Source organism: Crinia signifera, chromosome 4, assembly GCF_055691185.1.
Source record: "Crinia signifera chromosome 4, ASM5569118v1, whole genome shotgun sequence".
NCBI lineage: Eukaryota > Metazoa > Chordata > Amphibia > Anura > Myobatrachidae > Crinia > Crinia signifera.
The window spans coordinates 320,323,462-320,346,791 of record NC_139220.1 but is presented as its reverse complement, the minus strand read 5'-3'; the positions used below and the strand labels follow the sequence as shown (position 1 = coordinate 320,346,791).

Here is a 23,330-nt window from a genome sequence, read left to right as displayed (position 1 = left end):
TGTATAGCACGAAGCGTACAAATATCTGGTCTAAGGATATACTCTGTTGAACTGATTGTACAAGAACTACGCAAACACTGTTTATGGAAATTTGGATGTTTATTACCATGGACTTGAACAGATACCATTGTACCATATCTATGATTGTATGCTTGTGCTCAATTTACATTCTATATGCAATAAAAATTACACAATTAAAAAAAAAAAAACACGGGGGGCTCATTGCCTTCTAACCCTTATGATTCATAATTGCCTATAAGTACTGCCATCAAAATGTCATACTGTTCACCTCAAGCTGTTCTATCTGCCTCCTTATTGCCCAGGTGGTGTTATCATAGAAACATAGAATTTGACAGCAGATAACAACCATTTGGCCCATCTAGTCTGCCCCTTTGTTTACCCTTCAGGTAATCTCAACCCTTTTTAATCCTTATTTTGGTACTTGTGTAGTTTCACGGCGCCACCGCACGCACAGTCTCTCATGAAATTTGGCAGCTTGCCAGACTCTGTTTACTGTGCGCGTGCCGCTCTAGATGTAATGTACGTTATCAGCACAGCACTGGCAGCAGCAGCGCGCGCTGCCCACAGCACACCGCTAACAAACGGGGCTTCTAAACTAGACAAGCCGGCACACCGCTATCAAAGGGGGTGTCTAGATTTGCGGAGCTCGCTGCGCTCGCCACGCTTCGGGGTGGCATGGATAATGGAATTAACACGGTCGACAGCTGTTACGTCGACTAGTGTCATTGTGAACAGGTATAATAGTGTTTTGCACAGTGCACCCCTATGTACCCCTAGACCCAACTAAATGTACATGCTTTAGCGTCTAAATTTAGATGCCTCCTTCTTAGAGGTTTGCAGGGAGTCTAGATTTAGACACTTTAGCGTCTAAATCTAGACACCCCCTTTGATAGCGGTGTGCCGGCTTGTCTAGTTTAGAAGCCCCGTTTGTTAGCGGTGTGCCGGGGTGTCCACTCTGGAACTACAAGTACCACAATGACCTGTCAGCGCTGGGCAGCGCGCGCTGCTGCTGCCAGCGCTATGCTGATAACGTACATTACATCTAGAGCGGCACGCGCACAGTAAACAGAGTCTGGCAAACTGCCAAGTTTCATGAGAGACTGTGCGCGCGGTGGCTCCGTGAAACTACACAAGTACCCTTATTTCTCTGTAAGGATATTCATATGCCTATCCCAAGCAAGTTTAAATTGTTCTATATACAACCGCATCACATTCTCTTACACTACGCTATATAATCCCCATTTTTTTTAGAATTTAATAATACCCATTTCTATAGCCGGGAGAGTAGCTTTCCTTTCCATATATATAATTCTTAGAATCATAGTTTCCAGTTCCCTTATGGGCGGCGCTGATCGCTTGATCCAGTGGTATAATATTAGCTTATTTGCTACCCCCACAATCACTGTCAGTGTTGGTATAATTTTCCTATTTCCTGGGCCTAAATCCCATCTTTGCATGTAGAACAGAAGGCATGCCTGTGGGTCTTTGACAAGTCTTAATGAAAACAGGTGGTCTAGTGAGGTTGCGTCTGTGACGGTGATTCTAACAATATCAAGCAATAATATGGGGACTGCAATATCCTAACATTTATGAAAATACATAATGTGAATGTGTTAGGAATATCACAATGATTGTAAGTAATGCATCACGATCGCCATTAATCAATTTCTGATTCTTTCATGAAGCTAAACTACAAAAACTGCGTATTTAAATGTCGTACAAGATGATCGCGAGACATTAGCAACATAGATGTGCAAACTCAACTTCCACAAGCTGTATATTACACATCTCAGTACCGGAACCAGCAGAACAGCTGTATATTTCACATCTCCGTACCGGCACCAGCAGAACAGCTGTATATTACACATCTAGTACCGGCACCAGCAGAACAGCTGTATATTACACATCTCAGTACCGGCACCAGTAATACAGCTGTATATTACACATCTCAGTACCGGCACCAGTAGTACAGCTGTATATTACACATCTCAGTACCGGCACCAGCAGAACAGCTGTATATTAAAGAGCTCAGTACAGGCACCAGTAGTACAGCTGTATATTACACATCTCCGTACCGGCACCAGTAGTACAGAGGTATATTACACATCTCAGTACCAGCACCAGCAGAACAGCTGTATATTACACATCTCAGTACCGGCACCAGCAGAACAGCTGTATATTACACATCTAGTACCGGAACCAGTAGAACAGCTGTATATTACACATCTCAGTACCGGCACCAGTAGAACAGCTGTATATTACACATCTCCGTACCGGCACCAGTAGTACAGCTGTATATTACACATCTCCGTACCGGCACCAGTAGTACAGCTGTATATTACAGAGCTCAGTACCGGCACCAGCAGAACAGCTGTATATTACACATCTCAGTACCGGAACCAGTAGAACAGCTGTATATTACACATCTCAGTACCGGCATCAGCAGAACAGCTGTATATTACACATCTCAGTACCGGAACTAGTAGAACAGCTGTATATTACACATCTTAGTACCGGCACCAGCAGAACAGCTGTATATTACACATCTCAGTACCGGAACCAGTAGAACAGCTGTATATTACACATCTCCGTACCAGCACCAGCAGAACAGCTGTATATTACACATCTCCGTACCGGCACCAGCAGAACAGCTGTATATTACACATCTCAGTACCAGTACCAGCAGAACAGCTGTATATCACACATCTCCGTACCGGCACCAGCAGAACAGCTGTATATTACAGAGCTCAGTACCGGCACCAGCAGTACAGCTGTATATTACACATCTCAGTACCAACACCAGTAGAACAGCTGTATATTACACATCTCCGTACCGGCACCAGCAGAACAGCTGTATATTACACATCTCAGTACCAGCACCAGTAGTACAGCTGTATATTACAGAGCTCAGTACCGGCACCAGCAAAACAGCTGTATATTACACATCTCCGTGTCGGCACCAGCAGAACAGCTGTATATTACACATTTCCGTGCCGGCACCAGCAGAACAGCTGTATATTACAGAGCTCAGTACCAGCACCAGTAGTAAGCTGTATATTACAGAGCTCAGTACAGGCATCAGCAGAACAGCTGTATATTACAGAGCTCAGTACCGGCACCGGCAGAACAGCTGTATATTACAGAGCTCAGTACCGGCACCAGCAGAACAGCTGTATATTACAGAGCTCAGTACCAGCACCAGCAGAACAGCTGTATATTACAGAGCTCAGTACCTGCACCAGCAGAACAGCTGTATATTACAGAGCTCAGTACCTGCACCAGCAGAACAGCTGTATATTATAGAGCTCAGTACCGGCACCAGCAGAACAGCTGTATATTATAGAGCTCAGTACCAGCACCAGCAGAACAGCTGTATATTACAGAGCTCAGTACCAGCACCAGCAGAACAGCTGTATATTACAGAGCTCAGTACCAGCACCAGCAGAACAGCTGTATATTACAGAGCTCAGTACCAGGAGAAGCAGTACAGCTGTATATTACAGAGCTCAATACCGGCACCAGCAGAACAGCTGTATATTATATAGCTCAGTACCGACACCAGCAGAACAGCTGTATATTACAGAGCTAAGTACAAGCACCAGCAGAACAGCTGTATATTACAGAGCTCAGTACCAGCACCAGCAGTACAGCTGTATATTACAGAGCTCAGTACTGGCACCAGCAGTACAGCTGTATATTACAGAGCTCAATACTGGCACCAGCAGAACAGCTATATATTACAGAGCTCATTACTGGCACCAGCAGAACAGCTATATATTACAGAGCTCAGTACCAGCATCAGCAGAACAGCTGTATATTACAGAGCACAGTACCGGCACCTGCAGAACAGCTGTATATTACAGAGCTCAGTACTGGCACCAGCAGAACAGCTATATATTACAGAGCTCATTACTGGCACCAGCAGAACAGCTATATATTACAGAGTTCAGTACCAGAAGAACAGCTGTATATTACAGAGCTCAATGCCAGCACCAGCAGAACAGCTGTATATTACAGAGGTCAGTACCAGCAGATCAGCTGTATATTACAGAGCTCAGTGCCAGCACCAGCAGAACAGCTGTATATTACAGAGCTCAGTACCAGCAGCCCCATCACCACTGTATGTTGTTATATTGCAACTCTAGTTCCTAACAGACATTTCGTCCCAGGGAAAAAGTGCCCCAAAATCCACTTGTCAGACCGCTCCAGACTATTAGGACTGATTTATAAAAAACACTTCTCACACTAGGAAAAAATTGTATCCATTGCATGCATATTGTGGTGTTACAAGTTACCTTAATTATATATGAAATATGCTGCATTCAGGCCCTTAGAGTGACTCAAGGGATTAATAAGTACAGATGTAGCAGGTCTTATCCTTGCTGGCGATCCACCAGCAGCATGCTGCTGACTGAGACGCGCGTGCGTCCCCAAAGCACGCGCGTCTTAGTATCCGGGCGGCGAGGCGGACGCATTACTGTCCGCCTCCCGCTCGAGAGGCAGGGGGGACCCGAGGCACTGCGGGGGGGGGGGGGGGGGGGGCAGCACCGTCGGAAGAGGACGTGCGCGCGCGTCCCCTTCCGGCATACAGATGGCGGGGATACAGGTGATGGCGACGCCATCGCCATCACCTGCAACGATGAATCCCGATACATCTGTATTGTCTTTCTAGTAACACTCTACCTGCATTCACAGCATTTTTAGTTTCTCTCCTGTGTGACTCCTCTGATGTATAACAAGCTGTGACTTATAAGAAAAACATTTGCTGCATTCAGAACATTTATATGGCTTCTCTCCTGTGTGACTCCTCTGATGTAGGACAAGATGTGACTTCAGGGTAAAACATTTGCTGCATTCAGAACATTTATATGGCTTCTCTCCTGTGTGAATCCTCTGATGTAGGACAAGATGTGACTTATTGGAAAAAGATTTGCTGCATTCAGAACATTTATATGGTTTCTCTCCTGTGTGACTCCTCTGATGTACAACATGATGTGACTTATGGGAAAAAGATTTGCTGCATTCAGAACATTTATATGGCTTCTCTCCTGTGTGAATCCTCTGATGTGTGACAAGATGACACTTCTGAGAAAAACATTTGCTGCATTCAGAACATTTATATGGCTTCTCTCCTGTGTGACTCCTCTGATGTAGGACAAGCTGTGACTTATCAGAAAAACATTTACTGCATTCAGAACATTTATATGGCTTCTCTCCTGTGTGACTCCTCTGATGTAGGACAAGCTGTGACTTTCGGGCAAAACATTTGCTGCATTCAGAACATTTATATGGTTTCTCTCCTGTGTGACTCCTCTGATGTCTGAGAAGATGTGATTCATATGTAAAGCCTTTGTCACACTCAGAGCACACATGTGGTTTCTCTCCTGTGTGACTCCTCTGATGTATAACAAGATGTGCCGTACAGGAAAAACATTTGCTGCATTCAGAACATTTATATGGCTTTTCTCCTGTGTGACTCCTCTGATGTATAACAAGATGTGCCTTACAGGAAAAACATTTGCTGCATTCAGAACATTTATATGGCTTCTCTCCTGTGTGACTCCTCTGATGTAGGACAAGCTGTGACTTTCGGGCAAAACATTTGCTGCATTCAGAACATTTATATGGTTTCTCTCCTGTGTGACTCCTCTGATGTCTGAGAAGATGTGATTCATATGTAAAGCCTTTGTCACACTCAGAGCACACATGTGGTTTCTCTCCTGTGTGACTCCTCTGATGTATAACAAGATGTGCCGTACAGGAAAAACATTTGCTGCATTCAGAACATTTATATGGCTTTTCTCCTGTGTGACTCCTCTGATGTATAACAAGATGTGCCTTACAGGAAAAACATTTGCTGCATTCAGAACATTTATATGGCTTCTCTCCTGTGTGACTCCTCTGATGTATAACAAGCTGTGACATCTGGGAAAAACATTTGCTGCATTCAGAACATTTATATGGCTTCTCTCCTGTGTGACTCCTCTGATGTAGGACAAGCTGTGACTTCCGGGAAAAACATTTGCTGCATTTAGAACATTTATGTGGCTTCTCTCCAGTGTGACTCATCTGATGTATGAGAAGTTGTGATTTATATGTAAAGCCTTTGTCACACTCAGAGCACACATGTGGTTTCTCTCCTGTGTGACTCCTCTGATGTATGAGAAGCTGTGATATATATGTAAAGCCTTTGTCACACTCAGAGCACACATGTGGTTTCTCTCCTGTGTGACTCATCATGTATGAGGTGAGAAACAAATTAGTTGCTGAAGGTTTCTTCTATCCAGAAAATAAAATTGCTTTTGTTCCTCCTCCTGAGGTGTAAGGAGATGATGTATTTAGTTGGCTTGATCGGAGAATAATGTCCCTTTCCACGTCGTCTTAGTTAGAATCCTGCTCCTTATATGTCCTGTAAGAAAGTTAATATGTAAAAGCATAATGGTTACCAGGATAACACTACTTATATTGTATAAGATATATATTTATACACAATAACAAGTATCAGTCACTGATTATATATTCGTGTACAGATGTGTCCACATACATCCAGCCTCCTTGTGCGTTAAACAGTCCTTCTAGTCCTGCCATGCTATAGCAGGATTGTAAGAGCCGAGCATATTTTTATTAAAATTCGTTGCAAAGTGCTAGGGGCATGACCTTGGCAGCGTGGGAGTAGAACAGGACTCGCCAACCTGTGGCTCTCCAGATGTTGTGAAACTAAAAACCCCATCATGCCTTGCCACAGTTTTGCTATACGGGAGTGTTAAAACTGTGGCAAGGCATGCTGGGATTTGTAGTTTCACAACATCTGGAGAGCCACAGGTTGGCCTGTCCTGGAGTAGAAGCAAGAGCTCCCTGGCTGATATTCCCTTCCTGATAGCTGCAGGGCGGGAAGCACCGGCAGACATCGACGTGAGAGGAAAGCAGACAATACCTGCACCCGCTGCTGTGTAACGCTCCACCGAGCTGCCATTCATGGGAGCCGAGGGCCCAGTGGTCATCTGTGAGGCTGCATGAGCACATTGCTTACCAGCGGCCAGGAACCTTAATTCTGTAAGGAGCTAGGTGGTCATGCCAGCAGGAGACAGCGTCAGACGCCTGGAAGTGGTGGGCTGTTGTAGTCCGCAGGAGATGTTATTACCAAGAGGCTGCTGCGGGGCATAAACTGCATAGTCTGTGTTTATTGTCAGCGGATAAGATCAGTTTAGTGTTGGCTCAGTTACCAGAGGGCTAGAGGGCTCTGTGTTGTACCATCTGGACAGAGTGGGACATTGTATTTGTTGCCAAGGGAGATTGCCAGCGAGATTGTGCTGGATCCTGAAGCCCTTCATGTATCTAAACTGTAGAATTCAGCTTGCCATTAAAATAGAACTGCATAAAGCAACTGTAGCATCATTGTGGAGTGACATAGATTAAGATAGCCAAGTCCCCTAGTGCAGAAATGTAATACTGATATTGTGTGTGTGTGTGTGTGTGTGTGTGTGTATGGAGACACCAGCACCGCACTTGGCAGTTATACTGGGGAAAATCTGCAATAGCACAGCCGCAGCCCAGCTAGAAAGATATGCCTGCGCACAAGCCAGAAACAATTCACAAACACCCTTGACCACACCACATACCACCCCCTCCAACATGGGCGGATTGGCATGCCGGGAAACCGGGACATTTCCCGGTGGGCCGGCCCATAATTGACATAAAGTGGCTGCTCACCCCCCCTGGCTGGGCCGCGGACCGCACAGCCGCAGCAGTTTTCCTTAAACAAATATGGCTGCGGCCAGCATCATTAAGTAGAAGTAATATAAGCAGCCAATAGTAAAAATGGCCGCGGGAGGGCTGGTGCGCATGTGCAGCCGCACGCAGCTGCTCCCGCGGTTCTGTCACTTACAGTGTTACCTGCGTGCAGGGAGGCGCCGGCCATGAGATGCGCCCTCCCTGCAGTACATCCCCGCTGCTGTTCAGGCTCTGTGGCTGCCGGCTGCCAGTACACTATCACACTGGCTGGTTTCACACACTCCGGCTCCTGAAATCCCGTACGGCCAGGGAGCCGTGCCGCACACACTAGTTTATAATGGAAGGGATGGCCACAGCCCGGCAGCCGTCCCTTCCAGTGGCGGGATCCGGCTGCAACCGTGCGGGGCTACACGAGGAAAAGGGGCGGAGCTACACAAGTGGAAGGGGCGGAGCTACACAGGAGCACTGAGTTAATGAAAGAATTTGAAAGAAGCAGCCAGCTTTTAAGGTAAATACAGTGGTGGTGCTGGTGTTACACAGCACTACTACTGGTGTGGGCATTATGCAGCACTACTACTGTCAGCAACTGGTGAGGGCATTATGCAGTCAGTGCATAATGCCCTCACCAGTTGCTGGCAGAAGTGACACTGCATAATGCCCACACCAGTTTCCGACAGTAGTGTGCATTGCACTACTGTCGGCAACTGGTGTGGGCATTATGCAGTGTCACTACTGTCAGCAACTGGTGCAGTGTCACTACTGTTGGCAACTGGTGTGGGCATTACGCAGCGCTAATACTGTCCGCAACTGATGCGGGCGTTACGCAGCGCTACTACTGTCAGGAACTGGTTTGGGCGTTACGCAGCGCTAATACTGTTGGCAACTGGTGAGGGCATTATGTAGTGTCACTACTGTCGGCAACTGGTGTGGGCATTATGCAGTGTCACTACTGTCAGCAACTTGTGCAGTGTTACTACTGTTGGCAATTGGTGTGGGCATTACGCAGCGCTAATACTGTCCGCAACTGATGCGGGCGTTACGCAGCGCTACTACTGTCAGGAACTGGTTTGGGCGTTACGCAGCGCTAATACTGTTGGCAACTGGTGAGGGCATTATGTAGTGTCACTACTGTCGGCAACTGGTGTGGGCATTACGCAGCACTAATACTGTCAGCAACTGGTGCGGGCGTTACGCAGCGCTACTACTGTCGGAAACTGGTTTGGGCGTTACGCATCGCTAATACTGTCAACTACTGGTGCGGGCATTACGCAGCGCTAATACTGTCAGCAACTGGTGCGGGCGTTACGCATTGCTAATACGGTTGGCAAATGGTATGGGCGCTATGCAGCGCTACTACTGTCGGCAACTGGTGTGGGTATTATGCAGCGCTAATACTGTTGGCAAATGGAGCAGGCGTTACGCAGCGCTACTACTGTCAGCAACTGGTGAGGGCGATACGCAGCGCTAATACTGTCGGCAACTGGTGGGTGTGTTACGCAGCGCCACTACTGTTAGCAAATGGTGTGGGCGTTATGCAGCGCTACTACTGTCGGCAACTGGTGTGGGTATTATGCAGCGCTACTACTGTCAGCAACTGGTGTGGGTATTATGCAGCGCTACTACTGTCGGCAACTGGTGTGGGTATTATGCAGCGCTACTACTGTCAGCAATTGGTGCGGGCATTACGCAGTGCTCCTACTGTCAGCAACTGGTGCAGGCGTTACGCAGCACTACTACTGTCAGCAACTGGTGCGGGCTTTACGCAGCGCTACTACTGTCGGCAAATTGTGAGTGTGTTACGCGGGGCTACTATTGTCAGCAACTGGTATGGGCGTTACGCAGCGCTACTATTGTCGACAACTGGTGCGGGAGTTATGCAGCACTGCTACTGTGTACTATTGTGGCCAACAGTGGGCATGATGTGTAAACTGTGCCGCTACTGTGGACATTATGTGCGGTGCTTCTAATGTCAGCAACTGGTGAGGGCATTATGCAATGTCACTACTGTCGGCAACTGGTGTGGGTGTTAAGCAGCGCTACTATTGTCGGCAACTGGTGGGTGTGTTACACAGCCCTACTACTGTCAGCAACTGGTGAGGGTATTAAGCAACGCCACTACTGTCAGCAACCGGTACAGGTGTTATCTAGGGCTAGTATTGTCAGCAACTAGTGTGGGCATTACGCAGGGCTACTACTGTCGGCAACTGGTGAGTGTGTTACGCAGCGCTACTACTGTCGGCAACTGGTGCAGGCATTACCCAGCACTACTACTGTCAGCAAGTGTTATGCAGCGCTACTACTATCGACAACTGGTGCAGGCATTACCCATCACTACTACTGTCGGCAACTAGTGAGGGTATTAAGCAGCGCTACTACTGTCGGCAACTGGTACGGTTGTTATGCAGCGTTACTAGAGTCGGCATCTGGTGAGAGTGTTACGCAGCGCTACTACTGTCAGCAAATGGTGAGTGTGTTACGCGGTGCTACTATTGTCAGCAACTGGTATGGGCGTTACGCAGCGCTACTATTGTCGACAACTGGTGCGGGAGTTATGCAGCACTGCTACTGTGTACTATTGTGGCCAACAGTGGGCATGATGTGTAAACTGCGCCGCTACTGTGGACATTATGTGTGTGTGTAAGAGTTCTACTACTGTGGGCATTATGGCCCTTATTCAGATCTGATTGCAGTACAAAGTATGGGCGTGTTATTGGAGTGATATGGGCGAGTTGCTTATAGTGGTTGCATACAGAGAAGCTGATTTGCTTGCATTGTAGGCTATACGGAGACGGATGATCTGCACCTAGGATAGGACTGGTGAAAGTTTCAATAATGCAGCCAATGGTGGCAGCTAGGGTGTTCAATCCCGGGATTGGAGTATCCAAGCCCGGGATTTCGGGATTAGACTGTGCATGCGCAGTCTAATGCCGGGCAGTGTCTGAGCACCCGCTCAGACGCTGCCCGGCTGTTCCTGAATCCCGACCCCGGCGTGCGTCCTGCGTAGCGTGACAGTAGAGGTCACGCTGCGCAGGCCACACCGCCATCACTCGCCACCATTCTCTTCCGCCCGCCTCTTCTCCTCCATCCATCCGCCCGCCTGCCTCCGCCTGCTGTCTGCTGAGGAGGTGCACTTGCCGGGAGGCACCGTGCACCTCCAAACCCACTCCCGGCCGCCCGCCCGCTTGCTAATGTAAGTAATTGTGCGGGTCGGCCGGTGTGGTGATGTCTATGGGATTATGATCCCAGGTAGGGATGCCAATCCCGGGAATCCCGGGATTGAGCATTTTTCAATCCCGGGATTGAAAAAATGCCCCGGAATTGGCATCCCTAGTAGCAGCATTAGCATAAAGTCGCATATGCAACTGCATCAAAATATACAAGGAAGGCCGCAACTGCATGCAACTCAGAATTATACCCCATTCTCACTGCCGCAATAACCTGGGCTTTTGCCAGGGCAAGCAGTAATTTCCCGTGTCCTGTCTCAGTGGGAGAGGGTCTTTGTAAAATTCCCGGGTGTTATGCCCTGGGAATTACACGCAGGATTTTTTGCATGGTTTTTCCAGGGTAATACACGGGTGTATGGCAGTGTGAACAGGTTAGACACAGGTTTTTTTCACAAAATGCAAAAAAGCAAGTTCATTGCATTGCTCAAAGCTGCTTTTTAAACAGCCAATCAAAGCTGCTCTTAGATGCCACACACTTGATGGCAGGCATACCAGGGGAAGCAGTGTGAACGGGGCAGACATGGGAATTTCCCGGGTCTAAGGTGCAGTATGAATGGGGCCTGTAGAGCTGAGATGCTCTATGCCCCGCCAAAAACACGGGAACAAAAACCCGGGATTTTGCAGGGGCGGCAATGAGAACAGATTCTATTATTAGGGATCCGCCCCCTCTTGACAGACTCCACCCCCGCAGCAGACTCCACCCCCAGGGCTGCTTCCATAAGTTTCCCGGGCTGGTTTTACATCCCAATCCGCCCCTGCTCTCCAAGGTCAATAGCCCACCGAGGACCCCTGAAATTACACTTCAGCAGGTTCTAGAGGCCATAAACAGCAGCAAGCAATGCTTAACCACAAAAAACAGGAGTTTAATTACCTACCGGTAAATCCTTTTCTCGTAGTCCATATGGGATGCAGGGGTCTAAATATGCTGGGGAATAGAGGGTCCTCCGCAGGAGACAGGCGCATATAAAATCTTTAGCATGGTTTACTGGCTCCTCCCATCTACGTTCCCAACCACAAGCCAGTTAAGGGAAAACTGTGCCCGAAGTAGGATGGATATACTTGAGAGAAGAATATGAAAAGCGTGGTGAGCTTCATACCAGCACACGTCAACAGTAACCAGGAGCACTGGAAACATGTTTTTTTTAATGGTAGTCACAACTGGTGACAAGAAAGGTTACCAACACAACTTCATGATAACTGATAACATGTTGCAGAAAAGACTCTGCACTGAGACGGGAGCACCCAGTATCCCATACGGACTACGAGAAAGGGATTTACTGGCAGGTCATTACAATTCTATTTTCTCTATCACCCATTTGGTATACTGGGGTCTCAATATGATAGGAATGTCCCAGAAATACCAGAATGGATAGGAACATGTGGAGACTTCTGTAGCACCACCTGCCCAAACTGGGTATCTTCTTCGGCCAGAGCGTCAAACTAGTAGAACTTTACAAATGTATGTTGGCCTGACCACATCACAGCTCTGCAAAGTTACAAAGCAGAGACACCCCAGGCAGCTGCCCAGAATGACCCCACCCCTCTTGTTGAATGGGCATTCACGGAAGCAGGAAGTGTCTAATCTGCTGACACATAGGCTTGTTAAATCGTTGTTTGTATCCAATGAGCAATGGACGGCTTAGAATATAACTTTTATTAAACAACTCTAAAAAAAGAGAGAAACATCACCACAATTAAATAAGTACATACATGAATACATTTCTACAACAATTTAAATGGTAATGTTGTCATTAAATCACTGGCAAAAATGATTTATACACGGTATCCACCTCTAATACTATGGTTTTGCACAATATAAATTGAAATCCAAGGTTGGAGTTTGTGCATGAGTAATTATAACTGACCAATGTCTGTTGGGAATCTGTCCTGACGAAGTAACAGCTGTTGCTTAATTAAACCAATTAGCTCTGGGCCTGGTGTGTCAGGCTGCATACCTGTAGTTAGTCTCCTTGTTAAGGGGGCTTGTCTGCCTTGGCTATTGTGATTGGGAGTTTATCTCCCATGCTGCCTTTCACCCAGACGCCGGTGATTTTCCTTGTGTAGCCTGTCCTATTCTGTTTTGCCTGTCAGCTTCTGGTGCAAGCCTGAAGTCGGTGTCCTTGCTGTGCATCTGGGATTGTGTTGCAGAGGAGACCAAGTTTCTTCCTGTCCCCTGGTACCCAATCAATGAGGGAGAGAGGGGAGGGGGGATTGGAGGTCCGCACACAACTGGGTCATATCCCTTTAGTAATTTTAGGGATTTTTATGTATTTGGGCTGCCTTTATTGAAAATAATCTGGCGGGGTGCTATCCGGGCAAAGGTTAGGACAATAGTTTGTAGGGGAAAGAGAAAGATTTGCACAATAGATGCACACCAAAGGAGAAAGATATTTGAAGAAGAAATTTTTGGTTTGTTACTGTTTTAAAACTTAAACTTTTATTAGTTAATTTGAATAAAAAGAAGAGAGGACACTGTCCTGTGCAAACTTTTAACACATAGGATTGCACAGGATGACCTCCTTCTGCGGCTTGTGAAAATATTTTTTTTTCGAGGTTAAAACGGTACTCTTTACCTACTACGGCGCCCACGATGTCCATCGTGTGCACTAAAGTAACGGGTGCGACGCGACCGACGCGATGCCCGCGATTTCCCATAGGGATCAATGTTAAATTTTTCAATGGACCCGATTTTTCAGTTCAATGCCTCAATGACCGCGAATTTGCCATAGGAAACAATGTTAAATGGGCCACAGAGCCCAAATAGGCATCCTTAGCAGTGAAATGTCCCCCACAATTTTTAACGACACCCCACGCTGCGCTCGCCACATTATTCTATTCTCAACCACGCCGACGTGGATAGTGGGGGTATGAAAAGGTCAGAGGACGCGTACCGCCGCCGCTCGCCACGCTTCGGGTTCGCGTGGATCGTGGGGTGTCGTTAACAATTGTGGGGGACATTTCACTGCTAAGGGTGCCTATTTGGGCTCTGTGGCCCATTTAACATTGTTTCCTATGGCAAAATCGCGGGCATTGAGGCATTGAACTGAAAAATCGGGTCCATTGAAAAATGTAACATTGATCCCTATGGGAAATCGCGGGCATCGCGTCGGTCGCGTCGCACCCGTTACTTTAGTGCACACGATGGACGCGATGCCCGCGATGGGCGCCGTCCTAGGTAAAGAGTACCGTTAAAACTTTTTAGACATACATATACACAACATATAATGTTAAGTGCAAATGCACACAAGAAAGAAATAGTGTTTTTAGGGATTAAAATAGTTTCTCTTGGACAATTTGGCAGTGCTGTGAATATTTATATTTTATAAATCTTTATTTTTCAGCACTATTTGGAGAAATACCCCTATGAGAAGAAATAATCTAGTATCACTTCTTTGGGATTTGGTCCCCACTTGCAATGGGTTTTGTACCAATAAATGGATTTTAATTTGGTTAGGTATTTAATTTTTAACACACTAAATCCATTCTTTGGTGTGCATTTATTGTGCAAATCTTTCTCTTTCCCCTACAAACTATTGTCCTCCGGTACTGGCTACTGATGTCCTGACCCAGACCTGTACAGAGATAAGTGTCCTTGTACCATCTAGGCATTTGTATTCTCTGCTTATCTATGTGCAAACTTATGTGGTGTCTCTCTGGTATTCCCACAAGCTATCCTCAGTGTTATGGTGGGAGCCAAATCCGTGTTATTACATCTTGCTGCAGAACTGCATGTATAGGTCTAACTGTTGGAGTATTGTGTAATTATTAACATCTTAATGCATTGTTGCATACAGGGTAGTGTGGTGGGAAACTGTATCTTTGCTCCCTACTTCACTATCTTTCTAATTGATCCAGCTAGGGATCATTAGTCAAAACAAGTGTACGTTGGGCTGCTGGAGAATTCCCCTTTGGAGGACAGTCGTGTCACATTATTGTTTTGTTCCATGTTTATGGGTTTTTAGTTAGAAATCGTCTTGTCTGCTCTGGAGTTGCTGGGCACCTTGTTTCCTTGCCAAGTCCAGGTGGCACCGGGGTTGGAGTGTACCTAATTTACTCCTTTGAACGTGGATATTATTGGTGAAGTCTTAGCTCTGCAGGTGCCTATAGCCTCTGGAGGGATTAACAGAGTTATGGTTGGATTGTGGCCTGTCCGTCCCAGTAACCTCTTGTCTGGAATCCCCTCAGAACCTTAACAGCATCATAGAGCACAAAGAGGAAATCTGTCTTATGAATGTGAGCTATCCTTTTAACATATGTTTTCAAGGCTCTCAAAACATCCAGGAATTCTGGGATATTAGGATGAGCAGTGCTAGTAAGAACCACAATAGGCTGGTTTAGATGGAACGCCGATACCACCTTCGGCAGGAACTGCTCTCTTGTTCTAAGCTCCGCCCTGTCTTCATGAAAGACGAGATGTGGGCTCTTACACGACAATGCTCCTAATTCTGACACCCTCCTAGCAGAGGCTAGGGCCAGAGGCACTACCGTCTTCCACTTGGGGTATTTCAAATCAGTCGTTGCCAGGGGTTCAAACCATGATTTATATCGAAGACATAGAGAGGTCGCTCCATGGTGAGTTGGTATGCCAAGTAGCTGCTATTACAAGCTACTGGGGGTAGTAGCTCCCTCAGTCAAAAACCTTAACAAAACAAGATTTGTAATTTACATTTTTATTGATTGCAGTGTTATCCTATCTTGAATCTGGTGATCAGCGCTGTTACATGTTCTCTTTTTTCTTGTTTAAACCACGATGACTGCAGAAAATTCAACACCATGTCCAGTTCCCAGGGTGCCATAGGAGGCACAATGGGAGGCTGAATATGGAGAGCACCTTTAATAAAATGTCTGTACTTTAGGCATGACTGCCAAACTTTTCTGGAAGGAAACAGACAAGGCCGAAATCTGAACCTTTAACGATCCCAGACGTAGGCCCAAATCCAGACCTGTCTGCAAGAACTGCAGGAAATGTTCCAGCTTAAAAACAGCATGTAGAAAGGTCTTGTTCTCACACCAGGCAACATATTTCCTCCAAAGGCTTTCTAACCTGGGTCATAGTAGATATCACCGAGGCATGCAGGCCCTTCTGGGCTAGAATCTGTCTCTCAACCTCCAAGCCATTAAACAAAGCCACCCTGAGGCCCCTTTCACACACACCGGCAGCCGCCGGGGGCGGCGAAACCACGCACGGCCAAGTAGCCCTGCCGCGCACAGAAGTTTACACTGGTCGGGATGGCCACAGCCCGGCAGCCGTCCTTTCCAGTGGTGACAGCCAACTGCAACCGAGCGGCCGGGCCGTGACCATTCCGTGTGAATGGACACAATCCTGTCCATTAATAACTACTATGTACGGCACGGCATTTGGGCGTGCAGGTTTTTTGCCACCCAGTGTCAGCCAGAGCGTGTGAAGCAGCCCTAAGTCTTGGTAGACGAACTGGCCTTGCTGGAGCAGATTTTTTTCTGAGAGGAAGGTACCATGGATCTTCGATTACCATCGTCTGAAGATCAACATACCACGCCCTTCGAGGCCAGTCTGGGGCCACCAGTATCGCCTCCACTCCTTGGCTTCTGATTCTTTTCAGTGCCCTTGCGATTAAGAGAATCGGAGGGAACAGGAATACCAGTCAGTACGACCAACTCGCTGTCAGGGCAGCCACTGCTTGAAGATCAACTGTTCTTGAACAATACCAGTTGAGTTTTCTGTTGAGTCTAAATGCTATCAGGTCTATCTGTGGAAGTCCCCACTGATCTACAACCAGATCTAATCCCTGGGGGTTCAGGCCCCATTCCCCGGGATGGAGATTGTCGACTGAGGAAATCTGTGTGCCAGTTGTCCACTTCCGGGATAAATAGAGATGGAACAGCTCTCAATGGAGCTGCTCCTGGTGATAGAATGTCCGCCACCAATCACCAGAAGGGGGTGCTCGTGCGTCCCGTTCTGGCACGGGACATTTGGCAACCCTGGCTGACAGGCGCTCCATCTCTATGGCTGAGATCACTCTTGCATGCTGTTCTGCCCAGAAGAGAATTTTGGACATTTCCCTCACACACGCTCTGCTCTTCATACCTCCCTGATGGTTTATGTAGGCAACTGTCATTGCGTTGTCTGACTGGACCTGCACAGCTTGACACTGTAGTAGTGGATAGACTTGCAACAGAGCTTTGAACATGGCTCAAAGCTCTGTTGATGTGTAATCTATCTTCCCATGAGGCCCAATTGCCTTGGAACTGAACCCACTGCGTCATTGCACCCTAGCCCATTAGACTGGCGACCTTCCTGAGAAAGATCCAGTTTTGAATCCCAAAACTCTAGCCCACCATCAGGTTTGGAAACTGAAGCCATCAATGGAGTTACAACCATGTCTGGGGGGACAGACATATTATCTTGTGCATGTGGAGGTGAGACCCGGACCACTTGCTCAAGATGAACAGTTGAAAAGTTCTGGAATGGAACCTTCCATATTGAACAGCCTCGATTGAGACCACCAACTTGCTCAGTAATCTGATGCACATATGGACTGATATTCAATACAAATATTAAGTATCACCCCAATGTATCAAAGGGGACTGATATTCGGCTCAGAGTACTTCCTTTACCAACAGTTGAAGTGCCACCACTTTGTCCACAGGAACATCTTTTGTTCCCCTGTGTCTAGGATCATGCCCAGGAACTGAAGACGCTGGCATGGTACCAACGAGGACTTTGGAAGATTCAGAATCCAACTTGCATAGCGAGATTGATCACTTGCACCAACCTCTCCTCCGACTTAGCCTTTATTAGGAGGCCATCCAGATACGGGACAATGTTGATCCCCTCGTTTCTGAGCAGGAACATCTTTACCATCATCACCTTTGTGAATATACACAGAGCCATGGATAGACCGAAGGGCATGGTCTGGAACTGGCAGTGTTTAACTTATACACGTCTGTCTGAATGCACTAATCTCAAACTACTGTACACATTTTTGTGCCATTTTCCCTATTATGTACTGCAGTTCTCAGGGAAGGTTTAGTTATATTAACCATCTCACTATCCCGTATGGAAGCCGAACAGGTACTTCTGTAGTTTCACGGCACCACCGCGCGCACAGTCTGTAACTTCGGGCTTGGTGCGTGGCGAGCAGACGCTGACATCTGTGAAGCCCGCGAGGGGACGCGGATAGCTGTGAAGGCATCCGCGTCCCCTCGCCACACTTCGGGCTCGGAAGCAGGCTGCGCTCGCCACACTTATCTATTCTCAACTCCACGCCGACGTGGATAGTGGGGGTATGAAAAGGTCGTAGAACGCGTACCGCTGCCGCTCGCCACGCTTCGGGTGGGCGTGGATAGTGGGATTTACACAGTCCACAGCTGTGGCGTCCACTAGTGGCACTGAGGGTGGGTTTCAATAGTGTTCCCCTAGGGCCACCTAAACTTCGTAGCGGCTATCTATGGGACTCGAGATTCAGACGCAGTTGCGTCTGAATCTCGCGTTCAGTTTAGAAGCCCCGGCTTCACTGTGCCGGGGTGTCCACTTTAACATACCCCCGTTGTCAGCGGTGCCCAGGCGCTGCCTATTTCACTGTGGAACTACAAGTGCCACAGTGACATTGACCTGTCAGCGCCTGGGCAGCGCTGCTGCTGGCCGGCAGCTACGCTGTTTACGTACAGCTAGAGCGGCACAAGCTCAGTCAGACAGAGCTAGAGCGGCACGCGCACAGTGAAACAGAGCCTCTAGCAGACTGCCAAGTTTCTGTTGCAGACTGTGCGCGCGGTGGCGCCGTGAAACTACAGAAGTACCGCCGAACAATAATGTTGTTAGTGATCAGAGCTCAGTCTCTGGGAAGGGAAGCGGTGCTGCTGCTGCGATAGAGCCGGGAGAGAAGAGAGAAGGGAGCTGGGAGAAGCTGATTGGCCGGTGTGGGTCAAGTAGCGTGGTGGTGAGGTCTCTGGCTGTGGCTGGCTGAGAGCTCAGGTGTCGGTAGGAGCAGTATTAGTCGGGATGCAGAGTAGACAGTGAGGGGAAGTGGTCTGGACAGAGGAGCGTTATTAGAAAACATGTACACGTATGAAGCAGTGGTAGAGCACCACTCCAGGATAATTGGATAGCTCCTGGCATATCCTTTACCGCAGCTGATTGATACTGGACATAGTGTATAACACGGTCATTCACTGCCATACCGATCAGTGCCCAATATGATAAGATAATGTTATAGTCACCTTATCCTCCCGTATCACTGGCCGGCAGCAGTGTCCCACGTACACCGGAGGGGAGAGGAGGATCCGGTTATATTTCTGCCTCCAGTTACAGAGATCATACAGCAAGTCACGGCAATACGGATTCTGCACCTGAGTATAAGGAGCACATGGTTATACGCACATGTGTAGTCAGCAGAGCGCACATGCCTGGCAGCATTGTAGGGTCTGACGTAACAGACAATTCTACTGATGGGTCAGACTCCTTGGATCACTTGGACTGGGAGATTGAAGATGTCATCAGGCTGATGGTCAGCAACATGGAGTCGCGTCCCCATGCTGAGATGATCAGAACTCAAGGTCAGGACCCACAGTTTGAGAACCGCTGGCTTATATTATATGGGTAGAGATGGAAAACTAGGAGGAGTTTTAGCTCTAAACTGAATATAAATAACCCCATACACTACAGCGATATGGGCCAATTCCATCCATTGCGACTAATCGGGCTCAGAATGACATGTCATCGGGTCCGGTGCGCATCCCTTGGACCTGAGTGTGAGGTCGGACCGGCATGCAGGTCTGAACTCTGACTCGGATCTCCCTCCCATCCGCGGCACACAGAGGCTGCATGCGATACATCACATATGAAAGGAGCGCATACAAAGTATCGCATGTGATCCTGCCGCACAGGATGGTCCCAGGTGGTTTGCAGGGGGATCAGATGGCCATACACAGCCCTGATACATCGCAGTAGTGTATGGCCAGCCTAATTATATCAAACATTTCCAATGGAACAATTTATCAACAGTCTCATTAAGGCCAAAGGGGAGATTAAGCTTATTTATCCATTTAGCTTCTTTTTGCAAGAGTAACCTCCCACTGGGTGGGTGTATTAAAATACATCGCCGCCCCACCGCAGCGATGCTAGCGGATATGTACTAACATATGCGACTAGCATTGCAATGCGGTGTAGGAGACCCCCCGCGATAACAGGGATGTGGTGTGTGTGTGTGGGGGGGGGGGTCTACGTCACATCCCTGGGTACCTCCTCCTCCCCCTGCGGCTGGAAGGACCTCCGGCTGCGTTGCTAGGGGGAGGATGTTACCTTCCGGGTCCAAGGCCAGGCTTTAGCCTAGGAAGGTATGCCAGGGGGGTCGGCATCTGTGGTGGGGGTCAGTGGAGGAGAAAGAAGCCCATAGGCTTCTATCTGTGTGCGGGAGCACTATGTATTCCCCAGTTACTATATACATACATGTGGTGCATCCAAAACATATAAAATTACCAGGTTTCTTTATTAATAAATGTTTCTCCACATCTGTCAAATTTAGAAACCTCAGTATGTACCGGAGCGTCTGTAATATTTCTCCCCTCATATAACATTGGAGTAATGAGTGCTCAGAGATTCCTCTCACATCAGGACCACTGGCCAGATTCTCTCAGCAGTCGTAGTTAGTCTCTGTGTGACCGTTGTGTAGTTATTTATCCATATTACTGATGTCTCGCTCTTATTTGCTGGGGCTGTCGTACTCCTCGTGGGTTCCCCCAACACTTCTATCTTAGCTTGCTGTATTGCTGTATATGAACATCCTCTTTGGAGAAATGTAACCATCATTTGATCCATTTGTCTGAGCTTCTCCTCTGAGTCACTGCAGATCCGGTGGAGTCACAGATACTGGGAGAGAGAGGGAGCCCTTTCTTTAAGGATTGAGGGTGGTGACTAGAGGCCAATAGTATGGCACACATACACTAGGGCAATTCACTTGTGATTTGGGGCCCCATTTATCAAATAATATTTGCGGCTAAATCCCCGAAAATACCCGTTTTCTGGGGTTAGCCACAATTATTAAGTATCACCCCAATGTATCAAAGGGGGACCGCAGCAGGAATCTCCGATCGCTGCTGCGATCCCCCTGCAGCGCCGCCGGTCGCATCCCCCACATTGGGCACCCCGGCTTTGCATCCCTTGGCTATCGCCATTCTGGAATGGTGATAGCCCATGGCTACGGGATCGCACTGCCGAGCAGGGCAGTGCGGTCAGAGGAGTCAGCGGGGTCAATGCATAACCGCGCATGCGCAGCCCCCCCCCCCAGCTTCCGGGTCAGCACTTTACAGGGATGGGCTCCTTTTGGAGCTCCGTCCCTGTAGTTAGGGATAATACATCCCTGTGATGTGTCCGCATTTTACAATGTGATCCTGGCCAGTAATATTCCACCCAGATCCCATTGTAAATGCGATCATGATAAATGGGCCCCTTGGTCACTTTTCATGTGATTGCGGTGATATAGTACATGAAACACGTCCAAATCACATGTGACTGACATCAGGGGGGAAATTTACTAAGAATATGAATACAATATTTCGTATTCTTAATATGAATGACTACGACTGTATACGGCTGTTTCCGCAGTATGCAAATTCATGTTCCGGAGGGGAATTTATAAAGCAAATACGACTACTATGTAACCCACCGATGGCGTAATGATTCGTATCAGCGCCGTATATATGATCAGATGTGTAAAAAAAATGGTAAAATAAATAACCCCGGAGCACCGGACCCCAGACCCTGGACCATGGAGGCCCAGACCCAGGAGCACCGGACCCCGGGACCTACCGACGGGCTCAAGATAGGTAAGTATCAGTATGTGTGGGCTTTGGATGTGGTGTGTGTTTATTTTACTATTTTTCATACTGTGGAACTACAAGTGTCAGCAGGCGCTTTAATGCCCCGCATGCTGGGACTTGTGGTTATCCAAGTCCCAGCTTGCGGGGTAGGCTTGCTGGGACTCATAGTTCCACAGTATTAGACAATACTTTATTCTATTTTTTACACTGAATCAGCCCGGTGAGCACCGCTCCAGGGTCACTGGGGACAGCACCAGGCTTCAGCCTGGTCAGGTAAGTCCTGGAGGGGGGGACCCCTTTATTGGGGGGGTCCCCAATCCCCCAGGACCCCTGGCCAGGCTGACTGGTCAGTAGGGTGATGTTTTAGCCGCGGGACCTTATATAATAAGTGTCCCCCGACTGTGGCATTAACCTGCTGGTTGGTTGGGCCTGGGGCTGGTTCTTAAAATACGGGGGACCCCTACTCATTTTGTCCCCCGTATTTTGTGAACCAGCCCCGGACCTGGAGCATGGGGCTGGTTTAAAAAAAAAAAAAAACAGGGGAACGTCTATTTGCCGGGTTTCCTGATTTTTTTTAATACCAGCCCCGGCTCTTTCAGCCTGGTGCTGGTTACGGCTGTGGGGGGGGGACCCCACTCAGTTTTTTTTTTCAATTCTTTTTTTTTAGTAAATGCCAAAAATACGTAAACACCAAAAAAAAAATCGTATTTTCGTATGAAAATATTATTTTTTAAACAAATTCTTCTTAGTAAATTTCCCCCCAGGTCCGATGCGATGTGCAGTCCCATGTGTATCTCATCGGAGCCTGAAGATCGCACAGGCTGCAGGTAAGATCAGCCGCATCGCCAGCCAGGCAGACTTGGCTGAGATCGTATACAATGCATCATATACAAAATGACTGCATACGGTATGTGGTCCTGCTGCCGGGGAGGTTCCTGGGCAGCTCAAGAGGAGATCACAGGTGACTTCTCGTCTCGGAGAGATGTCACTCTAATGTATGGGCATCTTCAGTTTCAATTTACAGTATAAACTTCTCCTAGCTTTGTATCTCTTCCTGTATAGTATAAGCCAATCAGTGTGCTCCTAAGATTATTATTGATTATTAAGTTACCATGGTGATGGATATGCTCATCACAAACTGCGGCCTCTGTGGACAGATGGGTCTAACAATTAAGAAAATAAAGCAGAAAATAGAGTATAAAGCAGAGAAGAACAATATAACTGCGCACGGGGAGAGGTAAAATACCTTATTTGAAATTTATTACATAAAAATATTATGTTGCCTATTATGTTACACTCACAAACATTACACATCGGAAATACAAACATAATCCTAATATATATATATATATATAATGAATATTACCACTCTCAGGCAGCATACCTCCCAGCTGTCCCGCTTATCGCGGGAACGTCCCTTTTTTTGTCCCACGGCGGTGGGGGGGGGGGGCAGTTGGGAGCCCCCCCCCACTGTGGTCCGTGAATAGATGCTGTGCATATGCTCACAGCGTCTTTTCTTGCAGCCAGAGGGGCTGGGGGCATAGCCAGCAGCTCATGGAG

At 47.7% G+C, this 23,330-nt stretch overlaps 1 protein-coding gene across 1 annotated transcript in view; it reads right to left on the bottom strand.

The window, feature by feature from the left end:
* Positions 1–4,548: 4,548 nt before the first annotated feature.
* LOC146073384 (uncharacterized) overlaps positions 4,549–23,330 on the bottom strand; it is a 51,735-nt gene continuing 32,953 nt past the window's right edge. The window contains exon 4 of the mRNA XM_083180562.1: positions 4,549–5,369. Within this exon, the coding sequence (XP_083036688.1) occupies positions 4,711–5,369 (659 nt within the window). The 3' untranslated portion in view covers positions 4,549–4,710. The remainder of the gene's footprint in view (positions 5,370–23,330) is intronic.